General features: G+C 35.9%; 1 protein-coding gene and 1 non-coding gene across 3 annotated transcripts; one reads left to right on the top strand and one right to left on the bottom strand.

Annotated features, from left to right (window-relative positions):
- Positions 1–3,048: 3,048 nt before the first annotated feature.
- GCA (grancalcin) lies at positions 3,049–25,599 on the top strand. Of its 2 annotated transcripts, XM_024735975.1 has the most exons (8): positions 3,049–3,193; positions 7,292–7,450; positions 12,382–12,451; positions 16,254–16,297; positions 16,567–16,714; positions 20,395–20,508; positions 20,847–20,905; positions 21,554–25,599. In XM_024735975.1, exons 1-8 carry the CDS (start codon positions 3,167–3,169, stop codon positions 21,578–21,580), a joined length of 648 nt encoding a protein of 215 aa, XP_024591743.1. In that variant the 5' UTR covers positions 3,049–3,166; the 3' UTR covers positions 21,581–25,599. The 2 variants fall into 2 exon arrangements, with proteins under 2 accessions (XP_024591743.1, XP_024591742.1); XM_024735974.1 differs by lacking the exons at positions 20,847–20,905; positions 21,554–25,599 and having other exon boundaries at positions 20,395–20,835.
- On the bottom strand, positions 13,595–13,700 carry LOC112393656 (U6 spliceosomal RNA). The gene has a single exon (XR_003001970.1). It is a non-coding gene; the product is annotated as a U6 spliceosomal RNA (small nuclear RNA).
- Positions 25,600–26,568: the final 969 nt, after the last annotated feature.

The following is a 26,568-nucleotide window of genomic DNA, read 5'->3' as shown; positions in this document are numbered from 1 at the left end:
CTCATGTATGCATAGGAGATACCCAGAGAAAAATGAATAATTCTCAGAGGTGTCTTAGAACTTCAGCTTAAATACCATCTTCAGCTAAAGAGAAAAGAAAGGTGTGGGGAAGCTAGCTATGGGGAGGTTACCAGGAAAAGAAAGATAAATATAAGATTTGTTATGCAGATTTAAGTCCCTGCCTTCTTTATTGATAAGGGACTAAACTTGTCTCAGAGTATTCATTTCTGTCCTTGGTAGAGAGGGGAAGAGGGACCCTTTGGTCCTGTTGTTAGGCAATTGGCGAGTAGAGAGCTTTTCTTGTATCTGTTTCTTCTCAGTTGCCTTCAGTTTAAAATAATCCTTATGCCAAAGTGGCATATTTTGGGGTGGCATATTCTGCTACCCTTCAGTAGGAACTTCCCTGCATAGTTCTTTCTCTAAGAAAGAGACACATTGCCTAGAACTTCAAAGGATCAGATATTTTATCCTACTTGCAAGCTAACAAGTAGCCTGCCACAATTTCATAGAAGTTGACAGAAGGCATGAGATTCCTCTGTCAGAGACAAAGAACTTTGTTACTTACAGCACAGGCAGCATGAGCTTCAGGTTCTCATGCATTCCTTTTGCTCCCAAATTCCACTGAGTGAAATGGAGCTCCTAGGTGGGTGATGCAGAAGCAGTGGGTTTGAATCAGCATGAAGGAACTCTAAGCTTAGGAAAGTCCTGCTAGCAAACCTAAGCAAACTTTGCCCTGGAAGGAGAAATTAGCTTTGCTATCTTGCAGCAAATCTTCTCTCTGCCCTTCAGGAAAATACAATCCCTATCTTGAAACCACATGTGTAGAAATGCAAGGAACCCATGGAGTTTTGAAAAAAATGTAATGCATCGGTAAGGCTAGTATGATGAAAAGAAGAGGCACAAAAATTCTGACCAGAGATTTAGACTAAGATTGTAAATGTAAAACACTTGATCCTCTCTGAGTATTTCTTTGAATACGCAGTTAATCAATTAGAATAAAACTTCGCAATGATTTGTTTTGCTTTGTAATGCTTTATCACTTGATGCTTTAATGAGTTAAATGTTCTTTCCTCTTATCGAATAGGTTTTACCATCCCCCTTTATTTATTTATGCCAATAATTTAACCTCACTGGCTAAAGTATTTCTTATTGTGTTAGGGGAACCAATGCACATTTTGTCAAGAGTGGCTTGTACCTTAGCAATCTTCCTTTCTATCTCTTCCTGAGAAAATTAGGTTTCACAAAGTTCAACAGGTTCCTCCTCTGTAATGTAACTGACCAACAGTTACTCAGCTTTGCAAGGTTGATTTCCTCTGCTAATAGATGACACTTTCTTCCACATCCTTATTTTTAAGAAATATTTTAGTAGTTGTCTTATTCTTCAGAGATAACTCAAAATAATATCATTATGGTCTTTTTGTTTGTTTTTAAACTAAGTCTACAGCTGTCTGGTCACTGTGTGTGTCCTGTCCTTTTCAAGCTGGAGCTACAAAATTCATTTGAGCTCCAGAGAAAAGCAGAACTGTCAATGACTATTACTTAATAAATCAAAGTAATTGAGCATTTAACTTTGCACCTAGTGATTAAAAACCAAGCTGTTCCTCGGTGGATATTGTAAGGCCAACTGGCCCGAGGCAGGGGAACACGATCAGATTCACAGGTTGCATCAGACCGAAATTCTCCGGACCACCCAGTTTCAGAAACTGCCCTGGAGACATTCCGGACCACCCAGTTCCAGGAACTGACCTGGGGACTTTGAACCCAGCCCAGCCTTCCCGCCTTTCGAGGGGCGGGACTAAAGGCCCCCCCGGATACCCAAAAAGCCCACCAAATAAGGAATACCCTGCGCCCTCCCAGATTCATCACACCCCTTTCCCTTCTTCCCCTATAAAATCTTGCCCAACCCTCGCCCGGGTGCGACTTCTCTGGCCCCTTTCTCTAGGACCGGTGAAGCTCGCCCGCGAGCGCTCCCTAATAAAGCTCACTTGAAGCTTTCCTCTGTTTCGCGGTGCAGTTTGTTAAGATCCGACCTTACAGATATAATTAGGAGGCACAACTTAAAGAGTTTGCCCAAATGTTGAATCATTTGTCGGGTTGTCAGATAATATATAGGATGCCTTGTATATTATCAGCGTGTAAACAGCGAATAATTTTTTTGGTGTAAGTGTATGATCCATGCAATGTTTGGGACATACTCATATTTTTAAAATTTCATTTTTTTTTTTAGAATAAAATTTAACTAGGGCTTCCCTGGTGGCGCAGTGGTTGAGAGTCCGCCTGCCGATGCAGGGGACACGGGTTCGTGCCCCGATCCGGGAGGGTCCCACATGCCGCGGAGTTTCTGGGTGCGTGAGCCATGGCCGCTGGGCCTGCGCGTCCGGAGCCTGTGCTCCGCGGCGGGAGAGGCCACAGCAGTGAGAGGCCCGCGTACCGCAAAAAAAAAAAAAAAAAAAAAAAAAAAAAAAATTTAACTGGACATCCTGTATTTTTATTTGCTAAATCTGGCAACTTCTGGTCACCATTTATCTAACAAACTATAATAACCTTTTGGTAAAACTTGGTGTCAAGAGAGTTTTAGCTCAGAAGCACTACCTTTGGAGTAGAGGTCAAGGTTTCATAGTTTTGATGATGTGACATCAATGCTACGGAAAAATAGATGTAAGTAACTCTTCAAGTTTTGAAATTCATAGATATGTATTCGGTAGCCCAGCTTCAAAAGAGTGGAGGTTAAAAGAAGTCATGCACTTGCTGGTCTGGGTTTCTAAGGAGAAAAGAAACCGACCTACAGAGCCTTTCCAAAGAGGGTGGAAGTTACTGTTGCAAAGGGTTCTCGGTTTAGCGAGGAAAGAGCGCAAGACCCGAGCGAGTCAATAAAAGAGGAGTAGGAAAAGGCTGGCCGCGTGAAGCCAATCAGAGACGAGATGGATGGGACTAGCCTCGGGGAAGGGGCGGGCTTAGGTACTATAGGCTCCGAAGGGCCGGTCCCAGCCAATCCGAGCTGAGTAGGGCTGAGCTGGACGCCGCGGCGGGGGGTGGTCTCGAGGAAGTGAACGGCGCGGCCGGCGAGTCCGTCAACCTCACCTTCACCTGCAGCTGTACCTCCGCTTTTCTCCCAGCCTGGCGGACGCTGACTCGGAGGGTGACGGTTGACGTTCGCAAGATTGTCATGGCCTACCCGCGATACGGAGGAGGGGTGAGTCCTGGCCGCTTCGGCGCGGCCTCTGCCTCCGCGGGGTGTGGCGCTCCGGCGGGCGGTGCCAACGTGCCGGATCCGCCTTCGGTCGGTCCCTGCTAACTTCGCCCGCCTCTGGTACTCGGCGGCGCCGGGGCTTCGCGCCGTGTAGGAAACCGGGGCTGGGGCCGAGCGGGGAGCCGCAGGTGTTCTGGTCCCTGAGGAACCCTTAGACGAGTTCTTGTGGAGCCAAGGGTGTGGAGTGTTTTTAGAAATTTCTTCCCTGGAATGGAGGAACAAAGCATCCTTTTTCTTGTTCCAGTAATCTTTTGTGGTCCGCCCTCCGTCCAATCCTCCTAACCCCCTCCTCCCCGGTTTTGCTAGACATCCTTTTCCTGAATTTTTTGACCACTTCTTTTCTGTTCTCTATGTTGCTTATGAATAAATTAAGGTATGCTAAATGTCTCCTAATGTTTACTATTCTACCAAGGACAGTGTTCTTCTAGACTTTTGGGGCGGGGATGGGGGAGTGGGGAGGTGGAGATTATACTTTCTTACGTAACTGTTTATCCTGCATCACTTTTGGGAGTTGGGAGTTGTGACTGTAGTATCCATTATGGTAACAGGAAATAAAACAAAATTTAAAATTTCAGTTTACATACATATTTTTATTTTAGGTAAGTGTTATAGTGTGATCAGTATTTTCAAGCATAATGATACATTTTAAGCATAGAAAGCTTATACAGATGAGGAAGAAATAGAAAAAAAATAAGTTCCAAGAATAAAAGGAAAAAGGTAAAATTTCTGAATGTTCCAGAAGAGCCTTTTCATTTCTCTTAAAAAAAAAAAAAAATGGATAGGAGCAAGTATCAGGTCATTATAGTATGTAGATAGCAACGGATACTTTCCAAAGAGTGATGTAAGACATCATTTGTGAATGTCAAGATTTACAGTGTATTAGGCATTGCTTAATGCCTAATACATTTGACTTAAGAACGTCAAATGTCAACATAAACTGTGGGGAAAAGTATATAACTTTTCAACATTGTTTTAGGGATAGGGAAGCAAATGTTTGAAGAACACTGACACTGACATAAGGTACAGCTGGTATCCTGAGGTATGAAGTGGAGTTCTATGCAGCCTGTTGTGACTTATTACACAGTTTATATGTGCAGAATTCTCCAGGGTTACAGATTATATGATCTAGTTTAACCAAAGTAATCCTCACAAAATGGACAAGTAGTTGAAAATTTCTAGGACAAAACTAGGGATCAAAGATAATACTAAAGATTCAAAAGTGTGCAAAACTACATGAAAGTGACATTGCTGACACAAGTCCAAGGTTTTCTTCAGTCGCATTACCAGGTCATGACAATGATGACCTAATGATCAGTTTTGATTCATTTGAAACTATTGGGAAGACAACTTGAAATATGAATTTATTATAAACTACTTTTCAGGGTTTACTTTGTAGGCTAGGCCCTTCCACATGGGTCTTGAGCTTCTTCATGCTGGCCATGTTCTAAGAGAGAAACTAAAGCTGCCTGTCCTCTTAAAGTCTTAAGCCTGGAATGCATGTGGTGCAGTTTCTACCAGATAAAGCTGAAACAGGCCCAGCCCAGATTCAAGGGAGTAGAGAAAGTCTTTGCCTTTGCAGGGGAAAGGTTGCAAAGAGTTTGCAACCATCTTTAATCTGGCCTCCACCAGGCTCTGACATTTTTGGATTTTGGAGAAGTTAATATTGCAAGACAGGAAGGAAAGGTAGATAGAAGGTTATTCCTAAGGCCAGGTTCTTCATATAATACTGCTTGCCTGACTTTGATTAAAAAACAAGTATGCTGAACCCTCCAGGCACACATGGAGATGCCACAGTAGAGGGTCTATAGCCAGTCTCCTGGGACCACCTCAACATGAGCTTTTTGCTAATAGGCTTATATTTAGTTTGGCCTCTCTTCCTAGAAAAAAGTTTTTTCAGTTTTCCTTCTGTGAAGCTTAAGGTGTGAGGGTCTCCAGTAAGCCTTAATTTCTTGGATATGCCCCAGGCCTTGATTGCCCTCCACGTCCTTGGAGGCCTTGGAACCAAAGTCTAGGTGTTTGTTTTTTGCCTCAGAGCAAAAGCTGCTTTGGGAATTTTGCTAATCCTTTTACCTCTGGGTCTAGACTTGTCCCCCAGTATTGGCCTGGAAGTTTCCCCGTATGAGTGAGGAAATTTTACCTTTTTCCTTTAATATTAAAAAATAATATTTTATGAAAATTTTTTTTGTGTGCGAAGATTGATCTTATCCTAGTTACCCTTATTAGAAATAGGAAGTTTTTTTTCCTTGAATCAATATTTGTAATTTATAGACTTCAGATACTTTTAGAAGGCCCATTTCATTTACATTTTTAAAAAAATTTTTAAACTTAATTTTATTTATTTTATTTTTGGCTGTGTTGGGTCTTCATTGCTGCGCGCGGGCTTTCTCTAGTTGGGGAGAGCCGGGGCTACTCTTCATTGCGTGCGTGGGCTTCTCACTGCGGTGGCTTCTCTTGTTGTGGAGCATGGGCTCTAGGCACGCGGGCTTCAGTAGTTGTGGCTTGTGGCTTGCAGACTGTAGAGTGCAGGCTCAGTAGTTGTGACACACGGGCTTAGTTGCTCTGCGGCATGTGGGATCTTCCCGGACCAGGGCTCGAACCCATGGCCCTTGCATTGGCAGGCGGATTCTTAACCACTGCGCCACGAGGGAAGCCCCTACATTTTCAAATGTATTGGTAAAGAGGTGTTCATAAGCATTTGTTAATATGTATTTTTTAATTTGAATTCTCTTTGTGGTTATATACACTTCTCTTTTATATTCCAGAAACTGGCCTGTCTTTTGACAGTCTGTCTCTTTTCAAAGAATAACTTTTAAACAGTTACTTTTTTTTTCAAATTCATTATATTGTTTTAATGTTTATTGTTCCCTTTCTTATACTTCATTGCTTCATAATCTAGTTTTTGATCCTTGAACACATTTCCTGGAGCTCCCATACTTTCTGCATACCTTTTGCCTTTACCATATCCCATGCTGCAGCTTTTCAAACTGCCACTAAAGGCTCCTACCTTTTTCCCCCTCTTAGAATTCTTTTCTCTTTTTGCCCATCATTCTCTGCTTATTCTTCAAAGATGCAGATCAAGATTTTTGTTCCAAATGGAATAATGAACAATCTTGATACGTATTCCTCCTCCAGACTCATTAAAAACAGTGAGCAAAATCTCTCTCTAAGATATAAAAAAATGTATACCAAGTTCCAAAGTGAAAAGAAGACAGTAACCAGAGCCATAGCAGGAAACAAACAGTATGTAGTCTCTGGGGTCAGCTTTATATTTGAATCATGATCTACTTCTTACTAGCCATTTGACCTTAACTAATTCAGGAAGGCTCTTGAAGTTTCACATTCTCAACTGAAAAAAGGATAGTACTTTCATATCTCACTGAGTTGTTGGGAAATCAAATCACATGGTAGATGGAAAGTAGTTAGAACAGTACCTGCAATATAAAACGCTCTCAATAAACATTAGCTGAGAATTATTATTGTTGGTATTCTCGTTGTTGTTATTCTTATTCTTATCAGTTTTGAAGAGGACTGTTGTTGGAATTATCACTTTATTGTTCTGTTCATTGATATCTTGCTTTTTAAACAATAAATATTTTCTAGTGGAGGGCATGTTTCAGCCCTATGCATCTTCCCATGATTCATTCACAGTTCTGTTGTATTGTATTTACCATGTATTCTATGTATGTGTCTTTAGGTATACTAATTCTTAGTTTTACTCTAGGTGAAATTTTCTTGTATTTTTTACTTTTTGCTTCTTGTGTTTTTTACTTTTTTAAAGTGTGCCTCATTCTTAGAGGCTAGAGACTTCTTTTTTCTTTAACACTTTAAAACATGTTGGATAATATTTGTCGATGAGCTGAATTAAGTAATACAGGGCATCTCGCAGTTTGTAGCTAACAGCTTTTGTGATAATTTGGGAGCTTTCAGTAACTCGAGTTTTGCTTTTCAATGGACTTCTCATAAGTGTTTTCTTTGAAACCAACTTCAGTGGATAATGGGTAATATTTGTATTAATAACCTTCTCCTTTTTCACTCTTGTAGCTTGGAAATTTTAGCAATCAGATGCAAATGGGACAGCCAATGCCAGGAACAGGGCCAGCTGTGCTCCCTGGTGGATACCCTGCATACCCAGCTTATCCGGACAGTTATTCCTCAGCGGGAGACCCCATGTGGACATACTTCACTGCTGTTGCTGACCAGGTAAAATCCTAAATATATAGCACAAATATCAGTTTTAAAAACTGATTGCAACTTAAAACAAATGTCAGCTCTTTTATTTAGTGTGTCATTTTAAATGTATATGAAACTTGCATTTTAAACTTATCTAGACTCATTTTCTTCTTGAGATCAGAGATGAGGGTAGTCATAATTATCTCATTAAAAAGTCTGTTAGTTTGATGTCTGACACGTTAGGAGTAACCAGGGTGGTGCGTGGAGACTGAGCCAGATAGGATCTGGGAAAAAGAGATCTGTATGTAAATCTCCTTGAGGAAGCTGGGGCAGAGTATCACAAAGGAGACTTGTAAATTGTGGATGTTTCCGGGAGAGGCTTGATGATGGTAAAGCAAATCAGGAAAAGATAAAGGAAACAAGGCAGAACGAAGGGACAAATACCAGACTAATGAGCAGAGACAGAGATTCATACTTGGGTCTCAGTCACAGTCCATGTCTCTTTTCTTTTATAGTGGTCAAGAATGATTTATTGAGTGCATAGAATTTCATAGAAGTTTGATAATATTTTCCATTCATTATTCAATCACTTAAATGTTCACTAGGTCCCATATGCCTTTCTAGAAATAGAGGATATGCACAGAATTATTACATGTGGCAGACACTTTGTTTTGGCTACCCAAATTCCATTCAAAACCTCCTTTTCCCTTTTCACGTGTGGTAGTGGTTGGAAAGCCCTAATACCATCTCAGACACCTTTCTATAAAGGTAGCCATGTGCCATAAGACTGGCCATTGAGATGTAGGTGTAATTTCTTTGGGATGCTTTCCTTTTCCAAATGAGGAACGCTTTCCTGGAACTAGTGTTGGCCCTTTCTCTGCCTTCATCCTACTGCCTGGAAAGGGGACTTGCAGTATGGAGGTGCTGCAGCCACATTGTGATCTTGAGGCAACAAGCTTGAGATAAAGGCCTGTGGATGGGGAATGTGGAAACATGGAAAGAGATTGATGGCCTCATTAAGTTGCCACAGAGTCTTGTTCTGCATAGCCCCAGACTTCTTGTATAAAAACAATAAATATTGATTTGTTTAAGCCCCTTTTATAACATTTTCTAATTGTTTTGTAGTTAAATGCAATCCTAACTGTTGCATTATGCCACTGTTATCTGCAAGGAACTCTTAAGTATAATACTGGGAATAAGTATGTTATCTATAGCTGACTATATAATAAATCCATTTTATAAAATTACAACTTAAAACGTAAGAACCAGACATATATATTTAGAGACTTTTTTTGACTTAAGAACTATTTCATTGTAACAGTTGTCAACCATAATTTGCTATGATTGTACTATTTGATACTTTCCTTAAATTTTTCAGTCTTGTGCTTTTGAATAATTAAATTCCATAAGGACGTGGCCCTTGTCATATTGTCTCTTACCCAGGAGGCACTAGGATTATATTAGTCATTGAATGGATGCATAAACTATCTCATTTTCAAATTTTCATCCAAATATTTAGACAGTTCTCTTATATGATGAATTTTGTCTGGCCTTAAGGGTTCAAGTGTAGTATCAGATTTATACATTATGATCCTAGAACCTAGTTACCAAACTCACCTCTGCAGCTATATTCTTTTTTGATAGGCCTCATAATTAAAGATACTCTGAGAAATGTCCAATTAAAAGTTGCTGCAGTGTCCCTTTTTATAGGAGGATGTTTTCCTAACAGTAATGATTCAATCATCAATTGATTCAGGGAAATTCTGGTTAGTATGTTCATAAATACACACAGGCACACACACGTATACACACAGAAGTATCTTGATAATACCAACAACTTTAATGTGCACACTGCTTGCATTTTTCCACACAGCAGCTCTGTGAGGTAGGTCAGATGGATGAGCTCTTTTATTATAGATGAGTAAGTAGAGATTAAGATTGATTAGCCTAACAAATAGGACTTGAACTTGAATATCATTTCAAAATCTTGCTGCCTATCAGTTAACCTAACCAAGGGCAATTGATTTTTTGTTAATTATCTATCTAAAGCTCTTAATACTTAATTAGAAAATGCAGTTTTCTACCCCTAATGATAGGTAATTTAGTTGAGGGTTTAGATAGCTGATCACAATCCTCAGCTCAAACCGCCTGTAAAGAGATCCAAAATGATCACTTGGATTTTCTCCTTATAATTTAGGAAGACACTGCTTGTTAGTTAATTAAGATAACATGTTTTTATAAAATGTATGAAATACGAGTATGAAGTAGTATACCAGGATAATGCTTTCTGATAGTGATAAATAACTTTCAGCAAAGCTATTCAGGTTATTAGAAAAACTCCAAAATTCTATAACAACGCATGCAAAATAGAATTTCATTCGTTAATTAGGTTTTAGATTTTTAAATTTAATCCATACTTGAATGAGAAATTGTAATAGTTTCAACCTTTTGAAATAGTAAATGAATATGGCTACAAACTGTCAGAAATGACTACAGTTTAGTGAAGAACCAAAGGAATTATCTACATTCTACCAAACAGCTAACTTGCTTTGTACTAGATACTGGGCTAGGGTCTGGGGATGAAAGGTAAATGAAACTCAGATACTGACCTAGACGATCTCTGTCTAGTCAGGGAGATAGACCTGTGGGAAATGATAACGGTACAGGGAGAGGCGTGCTCAAGGTGAGTGAGTGAAGATGATAGCAACACCAAGAACATCCTCCGACCCTTATACTTGTTCTCTTTGCCTAGAACTGCACTGTCCAAATTAAATAGAGTGTGAGCCACAAACGCAAGCCACATGTGTAGTTCTCAAGCCTCCAAGTAGTGCATTTTAAGGAGTAAAAAGAAATAGGTGAAATTAATTTTAATAGAATATTTTATCTAACCCAGTGTATCAAAAAAGATTAACATTTCAACATGTAATCATGTAAAACTTATTAATAAGATATTTTACTCTATGTCGTGGTTACTAAGTCTTGGAAATCTGGTGTGTATTCTACACTAACAGAACATCTCTGTTCAGACTAGGCACATTTAAGTGCTCGGTGGAATGTAGGGTTAGTGGCTTCTGTTTTGGACAACTCGGGCCTAGAGCACTCTCCCTCAGATGTCTGCATAGCTTGCTCCTTCACTTTCTTCAAATCTCTCTCAAAATTTGCCTGCTTTACCAAAAGGCTCTGCTTTACCATCTATGTAAAATACCATTGGCCTCCTCGCCGTACTCCACAACACTCCTTCTTAGCACCTTTACTCTGCTGTATTTTTTCCCTCAGCACTTACTACCATCAGATGTAATTTCTGCTTTACCGCCTCTCTCCCACCACTAAAATGTAACCTCTATGAAGGCGAGGAATTTGTTTTGGACACGGCTTGGTACTTAGTCCATTTAATGGTGCTTGAACGTGTTAGGTTGTTCAATAGATATATGTTAAATGGATGAATTTCTTATTCTTTCTAAATGGAACATATCTGTTCATTTATTTCTCTGCATTTTCTTAGCATACTTGTTTTAATGATTGCTCTATAAAATTCTTTCATCCTGTATGAATTTGTTCTGAAATGGTTCATTCTTGTGGACTGTCTTTCTGAACGTTAGATTTTTCCACATACTTTGGAATATTGGTTCCTTAAACTTACAGTGAGTGAAGTTTTTGTTTATTCTCCTCACCCCTCCCCTAACCTTTTGTCCTCTTCCACGTTTCCCTTCCTCTCCCGTGTCACCTAGTGGTTTTGTGATTTTTCCCACCTAGATTGTGTCCAGAATCAGACTTTACTGAAATATAAAATCCTTTGCCTTGAGTTAAGTTGTTCTAATAAATACTTGGGTTTATTTTCCAGAAACAAGCAGACTAAAATACAATAAATAAACCAGTACATACTTTAATATCTTAAAAATGTAAAACCGTCAGGTAAATCTAACAGGCTTGATAGACCTAAACAGGGTCAATATCAAGAGACAAATGAAGTGAATGATACAAGCACAGGGTCAGATCCTTTGTTTAAAAACTGGATATTTATTCACAGAATTTTTGCGTTAATTTTTTTAATATTGCATTAAAACATTACTGTGACTACTGAGTTTTCTTAAACTTCCTTATATTTAAAGGTTAGTCTCTCACTTGCCTGATAATGTTTATAATACTCCTTAGAAGTGTCTATAATACTTCTTAGAAGTAGTTTGTAAAAGTTTTGTTTTTTTCTTGGGTTCTTACAAATTACATGTTTTAAATTTGCCTCCTTAATCCTTTCTCAGAGCTGTTGTTTTGAATTTGTGACAGTGTATGTGATGCTTCCAAGTAAATTACTCTTTATTTTTGTAGAAAATAGGATGAGGTACCGAAACATAATGAGAGTATTCAACCTGTTTCACTTCCATTGTGGTTACTTGTTTGTGATAAAAAAATTTTTTTTCCCATAAGAAGGTCAAACAAGAATATTTGGACAAAAAATCAGAGGGGACTCTAAAACTTTGCTGAGGTTAATGCTGTGGAGGAAAAAGATATTTTCTCTTCCCAGTTAAAGATTCAGTATCCTTTAGAAATAATCTCCTCTCAAAATGGGCATGAAAGGAAAGTGTTTGAGACTTCTCTGAACGCATTTTAGGCATTTTTCTAACTATTTTAAGTAGAGGTATAATGATTCTTACAAGGTATTACTTTGCACTGTTATAGGACAGAGTGATTATGCTATTTTTCAGAAGTAGAGAATATAACTTATATTTGAAATACCTGAATAATTTAATAGAATAAAATTTGATTGTGAAAAAAGTATTCATGTTGTGTGATGTTCTCTAATGTGCCTTTGCTGTCAATAATTATCTCTATAATTTTGTAGTTGATAATAGAGTAGTATTTTGAAGATTGCATATTTATTGATCGGCCTAGAACAGTTAGTTAGCATTTTAGTATGCTTTTATACAGCTGATTTTATTAATCAGGTTATAATTATTTTGTAACAGGATGGTGAAGTGGATGCTGAAGAACTTCAGAAATGTTTAACACAGTCTGGAATTAGTGGAACTTTTTCTCGTGAGATCTTTTTTTTCCTCTGTTAAAATTGGACTAGGAAATTCATTTTCTAACTTTTTTGTTTCCATACTTAAAATATTAAAAAAAATTTTTATCACAGATATACATGCACATAGTTCAAAGAACCAAATAATTCTGCAAAGCTTGTTATGAAAATACTGTTCAGCATGCATTCCTGCCTCCCCAATGTTAACCACTCGCAGAGAAAATCTCTTTAAAGTTCTTCAGCTAATTCTTTTGAAATTTGCCTCCATATCTCAAAATAGCATGCCTTTATCACTATGGATTTTCACTTTTAATGATCATCAATTATTATGTCCTGCGGTGGGTGATGAGGATGTAACCCTCTCACCTGTGTCCCTGTACTCTACACAGGAGCTCCCTCATCCATCTGCTGTTAAGTAATTTTCATTAGCTCACTAATCAGTATTTGCCTTATTGTTACTATCTAAATGCTCTTCCTGAGTCTTGTAATAATATATGATTAATTTTTCTTTTAATGTAGCTTTTTGCTTTTTCTGAAATTAATCTTCATCCAGGAGCTTTCTGTTGTGCTTCGTTTTCTGTGCATAGCTGTCATGCTTGCACTCCTGGAGCCTTTCTTCTCTCTCTTGAGTTGGATCTCCCCTTCATTCCATCCCTTGTTGTCATTTTAAATTCGATAAAATATATTGAATTAGCTTCTTAATAAAAGTGCATGGGAGGTAAATTTTTTGAGACTTTCTCTGAAAATTCTTTCATTCTATCCTCAGAATTAAGTGATTGGCCAGGTATAGAACTCCAGATTACAAATCATTTTGACTTAGAATTTTAAAGGTATTGCTCCATTGTTTCCAGCTTCCATTGTTGCTTTATCTTTTTGTTTCCTGCCTGTATGTCGTTTGTTATTACTGTGTGGAGGCTTGTGAGATCTTCTCTTTGTCCCTAGTCTGAAATGTCACAGTGCTGTGCCTGGTTGTGTGGGGAATGCAGTGGGCACTCCTAATCTGGAGACTCATTTGCATTAGTTCAGCGCTGTTTTCTCCATTTTCTCTTTCTGGAATGTGTCTTTGGACTGGGTCACTTTTCTTACCTTTTCTCTCCTACCTCTTATTTTCCTCTACTTTTGGGGAAATTTCCTCAACTTTATTTTCTTTTTATTTTTTAACTATGGGACGCTTCACAGAACAAACTTGCGTGTCATCCTTGTGCAAGGGCCATGCTACTTTCTGTGTTCCAATTTTAGTATATGTGCTGCTGAAGCGAGCACTCAACTTTATTTTCGAAACCTTCCATCGAGTCTTTCATTTCTCCTATCATGTTTTTAAAATCCAAGAGCCTTTGTTCTTTTTTCATGAATGCGATGTCTTTCCTTATCTCTCTGAGATTGTTAATGTATTTTTTTTTAAGCTTTTTTCTTCCTACATAACCTGCTTCCTCCAGTTTTTTTTTCCAGGTTGTTTGTTTGGCTGTCTTTCATGTTAGGTGCTTTTCTCAGGTGTCTGATGATCCTAGCTTGCTCATATTTAACTAAAATGCCAGTTAGAAGCCCTGAGAGCCAGGCTGGGTGTTGACTGTAGACTTCAGAGTCTGGTGGTTTGGCTGGGCAGTGTGTCCTCCAACACTGGGTATCAGGATCTTTCGGGATTTCCTTTGGGGCTGGTTGTCCAGTTGATCTTCTGTCTGGAGCGGAGGAGGGAGGACTCATCAGGGTTCTCAGTCTTTTGTAAATTGTCATTGAATTTCCTTGTTTTAGTAGATAGCCCTGTCCTCAGCTGTGCCTGGTTTCCTGCAGTGCACAGTCCCCTCCAGAGAATAAAACCCCAGATGTCTACTGGCGTGGGAGTAGACAGGGTAGCCATCCACGTAGCTGAAGCAAGGAGGGGATTTGGGGCTCTAAAGGCTCCTTAGATAGACATTCAATCAGTCCTTCGGTTTTTGTCTCTACATTCACACCCATTTTCAGAAGTACTGCCAGTTCTTAAACGTTTGGAGTCTCCTCCAGGATAACCAGGCTGCTTCTCAGGTTGTCTTATTGCAAGTTCAGGAAGCTCCTTTCTCAGATCTAGGTTGTCAACTTACGTCCACCTACTTTTCCAACTTGCAAAATTTTATTCCTTTGTTTCCTCTCTCATTCTCTTTTTCTCTAAAGGATTACAACTCTAGAAATTCAGTTTAATTCTGTCCATTCTAATGGGGTGTGGGGAGAGAGGGAAAATCTGTCAACTTTCCTAAAAATTCTCTCCCTCCATTCTTCGTCAGATATTTAATCTTACTTGGTCCTATTTTGAGATTGATTGAAGGTCTGCTTATTTGATGACTCAATTTTTGTCATTTATTATCATCTATTCAGATGCTCCCACTTAATGAATGTGTGCCATGTTAACTTTAAGGCAAAACAGATGTCATTTACTTGACAAAATGATGGAATGCCATTCCAGAGATTTCTCCCCCTCCTTGCCTGAGTAGTTTTCGTATGAAGGAGCACTGGGCTCCAATCCTGACTGTTCCACCTGTTAGCTAGTGAACGTGGGATACTTTATCTTTCTGGGCCACAGTTGCTTTATTTGTAAAATTGGGGCTAGGATAGGTTTGGCATGTTTATGTGAAATCACAAAACACACACTACCTGGCTTATAGTAAATGCTATTCACTGTCAGTTGAATTGTCAGTCTGAAAATACTGTAACCACTATTCTAACATTGACACCATATGAAACATGCAAAGAAAGTGCTTTTAACTTTGGATTGTTTTATAATTTTCTTTAATGGGTCTAAAATTTAGCTGAAATAGTTTTTTTCTTTATGAAAATTTCAAAATATTTTATCAAATAGCATAAAGTAAAATAATTTTAAGCATTTTTATTTATTCATTCATTTATTTTAACGAGCTACTAGTAAGAACTTTGTAAACTTGACTGTACTGACATATATCCTTTATCAGGACTATGTGTAATTAGTCTTGAGATAAATCAGCATGCTAGTTGAATGTAATTGTGATAAGGTTTAGAAAAATTAAATTCTGCCTAGTGAGTCCTCAGTTATAGTTCTTTAAATATGAAAGTGTATTTCTAATAACCCCTGATTTTAAGATAGCAAACTATCTTCTTATCTTTATTTCTTCTTCCTTTCTTTTCCCCTCCCCTGAGAAAAAAACAGTGCTTTCAGTTCTGAAGCTCATCTTTTTCTTACTTGGTTGATTGCAGTAAACTACCAGATGGTTTACCTACATCCAGATCCATCTTACTTTACTCTCTAGTATGTTCTTTGTCAATTACTGTTTCTGAAATGGAAATTTTAGAATTGCCCCTCTGTTCCTTAAAATCCTTTAGTAACTTCCATTGGTCTAAAACTTTAGGGTGGCATTCAAGACTTTCATGACCTGGTCCTCATCTGGCTTTCTGAAGTCATTATATGCATATGCCTCTCCTTCCCATATACCCCAAGCTTTAACCAAATCTCTAACACTTTCAAGTTTTGTGATCTCAGCATATGACAACTTCTACTTAAACCTGACTTGGCATTTGTGTTAGGAAGACTGAAGCCCTCCTTTTCACTTGTTTAATTTTCAGTATTTTATAATTGCTTATTTAATTACCCAAATCTCCTTACTAGATGTGAGTAGTATGAAGGTAGTAATTTTTATTTTAGTCTCTCTTTTATTTTATTTTATTTTTTTTTTACTATGCATGCCTAACAAAGCTTTGGGTGATTGTGTATGTTTGGCAATGTGTAAATGTTTTGTTTTGAAAACAGAAATTGTTGTAATTTTATATAAATAAAATCGGGCAGAATTTAATTCAAATAATAAATATGTTTTATAGCCTTCAGTTTGGAAACCTGCAGAATTATGATTGCCATGTTGGATGTATCCTTGATTAAAAATATTGGAATATAGAATATTAAGGCAATTGTTAGATATAAATGATCATAGTAAACTAGAGAGTTTAACAGTACTTTGTAACATCCTGTTTGAATTCCATTCTTTTCCATTTTTACACAGAAATCTATTTATATGCTAAATTTGGCTAACTCTTGCAGAAGTGAACTTAGCAAGTTTTTAGTCAATTATTTGGAGTTTTGGGTCCGGGTAGATTCTTTGGTATCAAAACTTATTTTTGTTAATAAAACTATCAGAGAGATTACACAGGAAAAATGGGATTTAATGAATTCAAAGAACTTTGGGCAGCTCTTAATGCCTGGAAGCAAAATTTCATAACTGTTGATAAAGACGGAAGTGGCACAGTAGAGCGTCATGAATTGAATCAAGCCATTGCTGCTATGGGTAAGAATATTACATTCTTTAGAATCGATCCAGGTCATCTTTGTTCAGATGAATATTAATTGTTTAAATTTGCTAAGTAATAAAAGGGTATATTATTTCACCAGCTGTTGTCCAATTTGATTTCAAGGTTATAGATACATTCTGATTTAAGACCTTTAACAAAACCATTTTATTTCTGAGTTTTCCAAAGATGATCTTTCATACAGTCTGGTTGATAAAACAATTTCTGAATTTTCTTTGTTGAGTATACTTAAATTTATTCTAATTGTTTGTACTCACTTACCATTTATATTGTATTCTTTTGTAACTTGGTAAGATCTCTAATTTGACAGCAAAGCCTTATCTCAATTACAGGTCTCCATACATAGTCTAGCTTTCTAGCAGTAAAACCTGTTTTTTTGGTTTTTCTTCTTTTTTTTATGTAGTGTAGAACACACAGCAGACACCGGAAAACCTCAAAATGGGAAGTCTACATTTTAGAATATCTTAAAAGACTGTAAATTTATTTTTAGCATATCTCTGATAAGCTGAGGTTCTCAGTCTATTTTCTTTCAAAAAGTGATAATATAAATGAGGTTTAACTTGTTTACAGTTAATGCAATTTTAAGTAGTTTTCTTAATTGTATTTACTTTCGTGATTTTATTTACACTCATTTTTAAACAAAATTCTTTTGTAACAGAACTTTTTGAAAGATTTTATTTAACTTTCAGAAATCTGAACCAAGTGCAAATTACCTCAAATTCCAATTTAAAGTCAAAGCCATGATTAGTTTCGTTGTATCAATAGATGTTTTAATAGATGGTCATTTTAGGGACAGTCCTGGCCATATAAACATGTATAGTTCAACTATAGAGTCTTAATTCCTAATGAATTAAACTTGGTTCTTAATTCAGCACAGTGTTGGAAAATTAATATAACCAATTGCAAAAAAGAAAACCACCGAAGAGTTCACATAGGCAGTTGAGTGTAACAAAGAGGTATTCTGTATTTTTCAAATTTAAGGTCTTCAGATATATTTTAAGATATTCAAATTATTTTTGCTGAGAATGCTATGGAAAATCTTTTGAATTTTATCAGTCCCACATCCAGATCATAATTCTCTAATAGAAAGCTCAGGGCTTATTTGCATATAATTACATTAGTTTGCATATATGACTTCTATTAATTTATACCTTTCATTTACTTTTAGCAAGTTTCCTGGATTGTATTTCATTATAGCTACACATAGAATTATCTTTTGTTGCATTTGTTTTTATTATTTTTCCCTTTGACTGGATTAATGTCTTTTGTCTAAATCTACTAATCCATTAATATATAAAGACAATAATTATAGGCCAGCATTCTGTAAAGTGTACACATTCATTAAATACATAAGACAATCTCTAGGGGTGCAACAAGTGGAATATATTAATTTATATTTTTAATTACTTTTATTCCATTCTTTTAAAATTTTAGTTTTATATATACTTTAAAATGTAAATAATCAAATAGTAATTCATGTATAGAATTTAAAACTAAATGAATACACATATAATGGGAGTGAGTGATCCAAAACTTTTTACTCATAGAAGTACACATTCAAAACCTTTTGGAGTCCACTGGGCTAGACAATAAAGAACCAAGGAAATAGTAAGAAGACTGTGGTTAAGATGAAAATCTGTGAAGAAACAGAATAAGGGTTATAGGACAAAATGGAATAACATTTTCCTATTTCTCCCCCCTCTGAGTAACCATGTTGATTCTCAAATTTTCTTTGACTATAAAAGACACTTGTAAGCAATATAGTCAATGGGAAATATAGGTTTGAATGATAGCAAAGATCACTAATAACCTTTGCTTTGATTTTCTTTTTTTTAATAGATTTATTTATTTATTTATTTATTTATGGCTGTGTTGGGTCTTTGTTGCTGTGCACGGGCTTTCTCTAGTTGCAGCGAGCGGGGGTGCTCTTCATTGCAGTGTGCAAGCTTCTCATTGTGGTGGCTTCCCTTGTTGTGGAGCACGGGCTCTAGGCATATGGGCTTCAGTAGTTGTGGCTCGCGGGCTCTAGAGCGCAGGCTTAGTAGTTGTGGTGCACAGGCTTAGTTGCTCTGTGACATGTGAGATCTTCCTGGGCCAGGGCTCGAACCTGTGTCCCCTGCACTGGCAGGCAGATTCTTAACCACTGCACCATCAGGGAAGCCCTCAATTTCATTCCCTTTTATGGCTGAGTAATATTCCATTGTGTGTATATATATATATATACATTTTCTGTATCCATTCATCTGTTGATGGACAATTAGGCTGCTTACATGACATGGCTATCATAAATAGTGCTGCAGGACTTCCCTGGTGGTGCAGTGGTTGAGAGTCTGCCTGCCGATGTAGGGGACACGGGTTTGTGCCCCGGTCCGGGAAGATCCCACATGCCGCGGAGCGGCTGGGCCCGTGACCCATGGCCACTGAGCCTGCGCGTCCCGAGCCTGTGCTCCGCAACGGGAGAGGCCACAACAGTGAGAGGCCCGCGTACCGCAAAAAAAAAAAAAAATAAATAGTGCTGCAGTGAACACTGGGGTATCATTCCTTTTTATGGCTGAGTAATATTCCATTGTATATATGTACCACATTTTCTGTATCCAGTCATCTATCGGACAAACTTTAGGTTGTTTACACGTCCTGACTATTGTAAATAGTGCTGCAATGCATATTGGGGTACATGTGTCCTTTGAGTTATGGTTTTCTCAGGGTATAGTAGTGGGATTGCTGGGTCATGTAGTAGTTCTATTTTTAGTTTTTTAGTGAATCTCCATACTGTTCTCCATAGTGGCTGTATCAATTTACATTCCCACCAACAGTGCAAGAGGGCTCCCTTTTCACCACACCCTCTCCAGCATTTATTGTTTGTAGATTTTTTGATGATTGCCATTCCAAAGCAATCTACAGATTCAATGCAATTCCTATCAAATTACCAATGGCATTCTTCACAGAATTGAACAAAAAATTTTACAATTTGTATGGAAACACAAAAGGCCCCGAATAGCCAAAGCAATCTTGACAAAGAAAAATGGAGCTGGAGGAATCAGCCTCCCTGACTTTAAACTATACTACAAAGCTACAGTAATCAAGACAGTATGGTACTGGCACAAAAACAGAAATAGAGTTCAATGGTACAGGATAGAAAGCCCAGAGATAAACCCACACACATATGGTCACCTAATTTATGACAAAGGAGGCAAGAACATACAATGGAGAAAAGACAGCCTCTTTAATAAGTGGTGCTGGGAAAACTGGACAGCTACCTCCAGTCCTCCCAGAAACACCCAGAGCTCTGATATTCTTTAAAGAACTATAAAATTACAGGGTTGAAATATTGATGCATTAAAAAAATCTGTGACATACACTAGACCTTATTTCAAAATCAAAATATATTTTAAAAACACAAAAAGATAATTATTTTCTTTTTCCTAGCTATCACTTTTTTACAAAGCTAGAATTGTGAGAATTATGTACCACTTCACTATTAGTAATGAAACCTTTGATCAATTTCAATTGGAATGTGTTTTGTTTCTAATGTATATTTCTATGTAATGAATTTTGAATGTTAATTTGTTTTATGACTTTATTAACAAGAATGCATTGTTTGTTGTGTTCTTTTGATGTTTAGTTTTGGAAGTTTTAATCTAGCAATCCCTTTTTCTAGGTTATAGGTTGAGTCCTCAAACATTAACTGCTATTGTTAAACGTTATAGCAAGAATGGCAGAATTTTCTTTGATGATTATGTTGCTTGCTGTGTGAAGCTTCGAGCATTGACAGGTATGGACCATTTATGGGTACAGTATCATGTAGCTTTTTTCTTGAATGGTGTCCCTCACTTTCTTCAGCAAGTTGATGGTATTATGTATTTTCCCCCTTTATTCACTATTAAATCTAATCAGAGCTTTAAGGCTTTAAAAATTTAGGATTATAAATAGTGAAAAATTGTTATAGCTCAGTTTTGGAAAGTTTTCTTCATATCTCAGTTGCCTGGGGCATAAAATCACTTAAGATTTACTTGAGTATAAAATTATTCATTTTTTAGTACCTGGGGACACCAAGTATTTAAAACTATAGATTTTAAATTATAACAGAAAAAGTAATTTTTTTGTTTAAAGATTTCTTTAGGAGAAGAGACCACATGCGACAAGGGGTTGTGAGTTTCATATATGATGATGTAAGTATCCTGTATTACACTTTTGATATTTATACTGTGTTCTGTATATGTTTACAGTTGTCAAAAAATTTAAGTGATCTCTGGTTTCAGTACTGGAAATAATATATTTTAGAGACCATATTCTTTATGTTTTTCAGCTTAACGCAAATGTAAGATTCAATCGTGGTAGAAATACCAATTTGACTTTATAGTAAACATAAAAATACTTTTAAATTTTATGACAGACTTTTGGCAGTTTATGTTCCAAATCATTTTTAAGGGCAAAACTACCATTGCTTTTATAAAGAGTAATTTACTTGTGATGGTCTTTCTTCTAAGAGAGATAGGAAATTTTCATCTATGATAGGTAATGGAACTGTTCATTTCTCATTTCAGATGGTTCCTATTAACCTGATTCCAAGTTTGTTTTGTTTTTAACTTAAGGAGAGGTTATATTTCACACGTTCTTTAGTGTTTCAAGGTTTTGTTTTATTTTTGTTATGTAGGAATTATAGGGTCTACTTTACCCTACTAGTATAATACTGGTTTGAGTTACAAGCCTTAGAAACTCAAAATTTCTCCTCTCGTGAAAATGCTTCTGTAGAATATAATTAATCAAAACCAAAACCATTTTGTTGTTACCAGCTGGTGATTTTGCTTATGTATTAGTTTTTGCAGGGCACTATGGCAATTTGATAGTCTAGAATTTGAAGGCTGAAGAAATACTGTGAATTTCTCTGCTTGGAAGAAATGAACTGAACTACTTTGAATTAAAGCTTTTGGGGCTTTTCCATGTTCCTGTCTGTTAAATCTCTTCTCTTTCTATGTGTTTTTACTTTAGCTCACCATGCAAAGCAGTAAAAGAGATGTTTTTGTAATATTTATATAAATTTATAACTTTAGGGATATCTGCATAATAAATATTGGTATATGATTAAGTGATATAAATACCTCTTAGTTGTAATTTTCTTTCTTACTTACAAGATAGATTATATAAGAAGCCAAATGATGAAAGCCTAGATAAAACTAATTTATACTTACCTGAAGGTTATAAATTATACTTGGAAATTTTGTTTGTAGTTGTTGGTATTTGAGGGTGAGCCAGAAGGGGAAGCCTAGATTTTGCGCCATCTTTGTAATTGGGTTTGTTCTTTGATCACATAATCAGAGAACAGAAACTCATGAGTCTTTGCCTGTGAAGAAGAAAACTGTAGTTCCTAAAATTTTATCTTAAATCACCTTAGGTGAACCATAAATTAAACTGTGGTGAAGTAAAACTACAGGAGGCATTGTTTTTCCTTTTTAAATTTTTTGCACTATATATTTTTCTTCAATATGTTTTATTGTCTTCTGTGGAAAAAAATTCTTAATAAACATAACTTTTTTCTCTGCACTTTATAGGTAACCTAAAATGGCATCTTTTTCTAAATCTAGATTTTCTGGAAATGACGTATTTTTAATGAAATGTCAATATTTAAATTTGTCCTTTTAAACGAAATTGTTTATACATAATGCTGTTAACTGTTTAGAAAGTTTAAAAAACTCCAGTAATCTACCACTTTGTTTAAATGTTCAGAAATTATAAGTTTGACTTTCTTGACAACATTAGCCAGTGATTTTGGCATTAGTAAACCAGTAAGTCTTTACCACTAGGTGTAATGTGGGTCCTAAGCATGGTAGGCATCATGGAAGCATTTTTGAGTGGCGTTACTACAGAAATTGCAAAGTGGAGTCACCAGGTCCTTAGCATTTAAGATTCCTGGTATAAGCTGCTGCAGTTAATCCAGTCCCTTTCTGGGCAAACACCCCAAAGTCTTTCTTAATGAAGTTTTAATAAACCACATATTTTTTCTTACACTTTAACTGAATATCTTCCAGCTTAATGGTGCAAATGGCATAATCTTAATATGGCTCGTGACCAAATTAATAGTTTTTCATTTAAAACTTTTTCATTAAAAATGGAGGATGAATGGTAGTATCTTGAACAAAAACCTTTTATAAACTTTCACTTTAAAAAAATCCTAGAAAGGAAGTAATGTATATTCATGTTGATATTGATAATTTTATATAATTAGCTGTCAAATTCATTTGGTCAGCTTTATAAAAATGTGAATAAATAATCCATGTAATTTTGTCCTCTGGCTGTTAATTTTTTTTTCATGAACATATATTTGATAATGTGAGAGAATGTTAACTGAGTCATAAAAGATATCGAATTCTAATTAGAAGTGTTGTAGGAAAAAGCTAATGTAAACACACTGTATATCATTCATGTTGAATAAGGGTGATACTATGACTCAGTAGCATGGAATCTTAACATCCGATTTATACAGGTGGTTGTTACCATCCTATTCTGAGGTCAATTATAATTTTCCTTATTTGGATGCTCATAGTTGAGGTAAAACTTTTAAAATGGCTTGACATCACTCATATAAGTTTTGCCAAATGACACTTTGTGTTAGAACTTCTTCACACAATTCTCTAAGTCATCCTTTCCCAAAGGTGTTCCTATGACTTTTGGTCATCGGAGGTCTGTGAAGAAGGAGTTTCCATGACCAAACGTATTTGGGAAAGTCTCACCTTCCTCAGGGAGCTTAATAAAGCCTAAGGTACAGAAAATATTTAATTTTATTTGACCCAGTTTTTTCCGAACTTTTTTTTTTTTTTAACCACAGAACCCTTCCTCTTAGCAAAACTAATGTTCCATGCCAATCCAGCCCAGTTGTCAGACAGTTCTTTGCACTTTACATTAGATAGATAATTACATAAACATTAGCCTTAGAGAATATATTACTAGGATTTTTTTGCTGAAATGCAGTTCACATTTTTGATGCTTTAAAATAATTAAACAGACATCCATTACTAAGGTAAAAATTAAATAGTTTTACAGGGAGTATGACTGGAATATGAATATAGTTTGGTAGTTTGTACTGGTTAACTCATGCCCCAGTTTTCTTATGATGATGTAAATTATTGAATAATGTACACTCTTAATGTCTAAGTGCTTTTATTTATCCAATAAACATGTTTCCATGTCATTTTGAGAATTTTTTTAATAAACATTCAAATAGCTTGCTGTAAAGTTTTGCATCATACAAAATCTGTTACATATATATTATGAGATGCTTCAGTTCAAATAACAGTGCAGTAATTCACCTATGCCTAAAAGACTGCCAAATGATTAAATGTCAGGAATTACACTTCTATTTCGAGTGGCAGTTTACACATTTTAAATTACATCAAGGGGAGATTAACACTATTGGAATCTTAATTTGGTCCACTTTAAATGTTATTTCAAGGACTGCGTTCAATTGATCTATCAAGCATGAATTCAGAAACAGAAAGTAATAAAAAAAATGTCAAGTGATATGTTTATTTCCAGAAAAGGCATTTACCCTGGAAGAAAGTAAAATTTATCAATGTAGTTAAAATCTGTGTAATTAAGAACATAAAAAAATTAATTTGTGATGATTTCTTTAAATATACAAATCAAGTTCACCTGTTATGGCATTACTAAACGACAAACAATAGAAATACTACTTGTCAGAAGTGTGCTTTTCTTTGTCCTTTTATGTTTGACAGACTCATAAATGATATGTTTTCTTTGTAGCAGTTTTCTGGGAAATTAATAGGAATAGATTTGTCAAAATCTGGTAAATTAAATCTAGTGAGTAAAATTCAATACATTTTTCAGGTTTTTCTTTTAAACTTTAAAATGCAACCATGGGTGTTTGATTACTTTGAAACTTGTATTAAAAGATCACATTTCTGTTGGTCTTAATCAAATCATTTTCATAGTAAATTAAGCATTTTGAAATAAATGTACAATGCTAAGTTATCATCTAAGAGTATATCTTGACTTCATAATAATATTAGATGATACAAAGAAAAAATAAATATTTAGAATTTCTGTTATTATAGTGATGAATGCAGGCAGGATTTTAAATGACTACTGTTCAGATAATTTGTAGTCTAGAATAAGATCAGAACATCACATATGTCCATATTGAATTCAAATTGTCCTGTAACTTAGAACTCTGAGCACAAAACTACTTGCCAGAAAACTGGGAAAGTTATGAAAAATTTCTCTGTCTCACTATCAGCTCAGTATTTGAATGCTGGGAAACCTGCGTTTTTGTTTCTTGCCATGTCTTTTTCTACTTATTTTAAAAAACATATAGTAAAGAAAAGAGCCTTATATTACTTAACATTCGTTTTACCCATGTAGCTTGGTAATATGCAGCTTTGTGTATTACATTTTGAGCATTCAAAACTCAGACGTGCTTCTATAGCTGAATATGTAGTAAGTAGACCTTGGTGGCACTTCTATGCTACTATGATGTGCCACAGAGGGAATGAGTAGGCTCCTTGCCTATGTGCTACTTACGTTTTTAGGTGTGCCCCTTCTGCAACATCAGAGATGGTGGCAATTTGGAAATCTTACAGGGAGTGAGAAGAATTGGTCTAGGTCATTTAATACCTATATTCAGAGACAAGTATGCCAGGAATTAGTACCCCTTCTGATACTGTGTGTGTGTGTGTGGGTGCGACCTTTTCCCATAAGCGTAAAAATATGAATATGTACTTTACAGATATACACATAGTCATTTGCATTTTAGTTGACTGTATTTAATCACGTTTTATCTTGTTATGATTACTGAAATTGCAAAGGATAACCTGAACATTGCTAGTATGGATGTTCTAGAAACATACTAATTGAAGATCCATATTCTTTTGAAAATTATAGGCCATTTAAAAATGATTTTCGGATTAACTGAACTTGTGGATACATATTTAATTGCCCAAAGCTATCTAAATGCATTACCCCCAATTTATCTCAAGGCAAGAGACTAAGTTTTTAAATATTTTGCTTTTTCATACTTTGATTCTTATTTTCTAATCAGCTTCACTTGTAGATATCAATGCAGTGCTTTCTGCTACTCTGATTTCATTTTTTATTTATCAAGTGGGAATGTTCTCTTGGTTTTTTAAACGTTAAAAATGAATGGTAGGTATTCTCAACCTTAAACAGACTAAACAGCCCTTAGCTTAAAACATGCCATATTATGATTAACCAATTTTATTTAAAAAGGTTTTCTTTGAAGATAGTTTGATGTTTTAAAAAGTAATAGATAAATGATTCCAGGGGAAGAATTAAGAATGTATGAAACTTAGGCAAATGAAAATAATATCCCAGTATTTTCATTCTAGATGAAAAATATGTATCAAGCATACATTATGAAAAACTTTGTCTCACATGCATGTTAAAGCCTGATTAGCCATCAGAAATTTTAAATAATCAAACAATAAATGTTTTAGTAAGTTACTGTTGTGTTCTCAACAGGCAAGAAGTGCAGTGTTTTTATGTTTCTTTAATTTGAGATTTAATGCTTTTTACCACTCAGTCCAGCTTACTAGCGCCTCAGTGGAACTCAGTAAAACTGTAGCACTGTTACAATTATGTGATTTTGTGAAATACATCAGCACCACCATGCCTGTATCTATCGCTGTACCTAGCAAAATGTTGGAAAGAGTTGGCTTCTCTAATAAAAGTATCCTAAGTAGCTAATGAGATTTACTTTCTTTTTCCCCAAAATAATTTCTTTTACAAATTCTTGAATTTTCATGTATAAATAGATCAGAAATTATATGCTTCATTCTTAAATTATGTATATATACTATAT

This window comes from Neophocaena asiaeorientalis, unplaced genomic scaffold (assembly GCF_003031525.2).
Source record: "Neophocaena asiaeorientalis asiaeorientalis breed wild unplaced genomic scaffold, Neophocaena_asiaeorientalis_V1.1 scaffold72, whole genome shotgun sequence".
Classification (NCBI taxonomy): Eukaryota; Metazoa; Chordata; class Mammalia; order Artiodactyla; family Phocoenidae; genus Neophocaena; species Neophocaena asiaeorientalis.
Note: the sequence above shows the minus strand (reverse complement) of the source record. Positions and strands in the feature narration are given on the sequence as shown.

Coding starts and splice junctions, on each gene's coding strand:
- GCA (XM_024735974.1), top strand. CDS start 3,167: ATGGCCTACCCGCGATACGGAGGAGGG. Junction 7,451..12,381: donor TCACTGCTGTTGCTGACCAG/GTAAAATCCTAA, acceptor ATTTTGTAACAG/GATGGTGAAGTGGATGCTGA. Junction 12,452..16,253: donor AATTAGTGGAACTTTTTCTC/GTGAGATCTTTT, acceptor TATGTTTTATAG/CCTTCAGTTTGGAAACCTGC.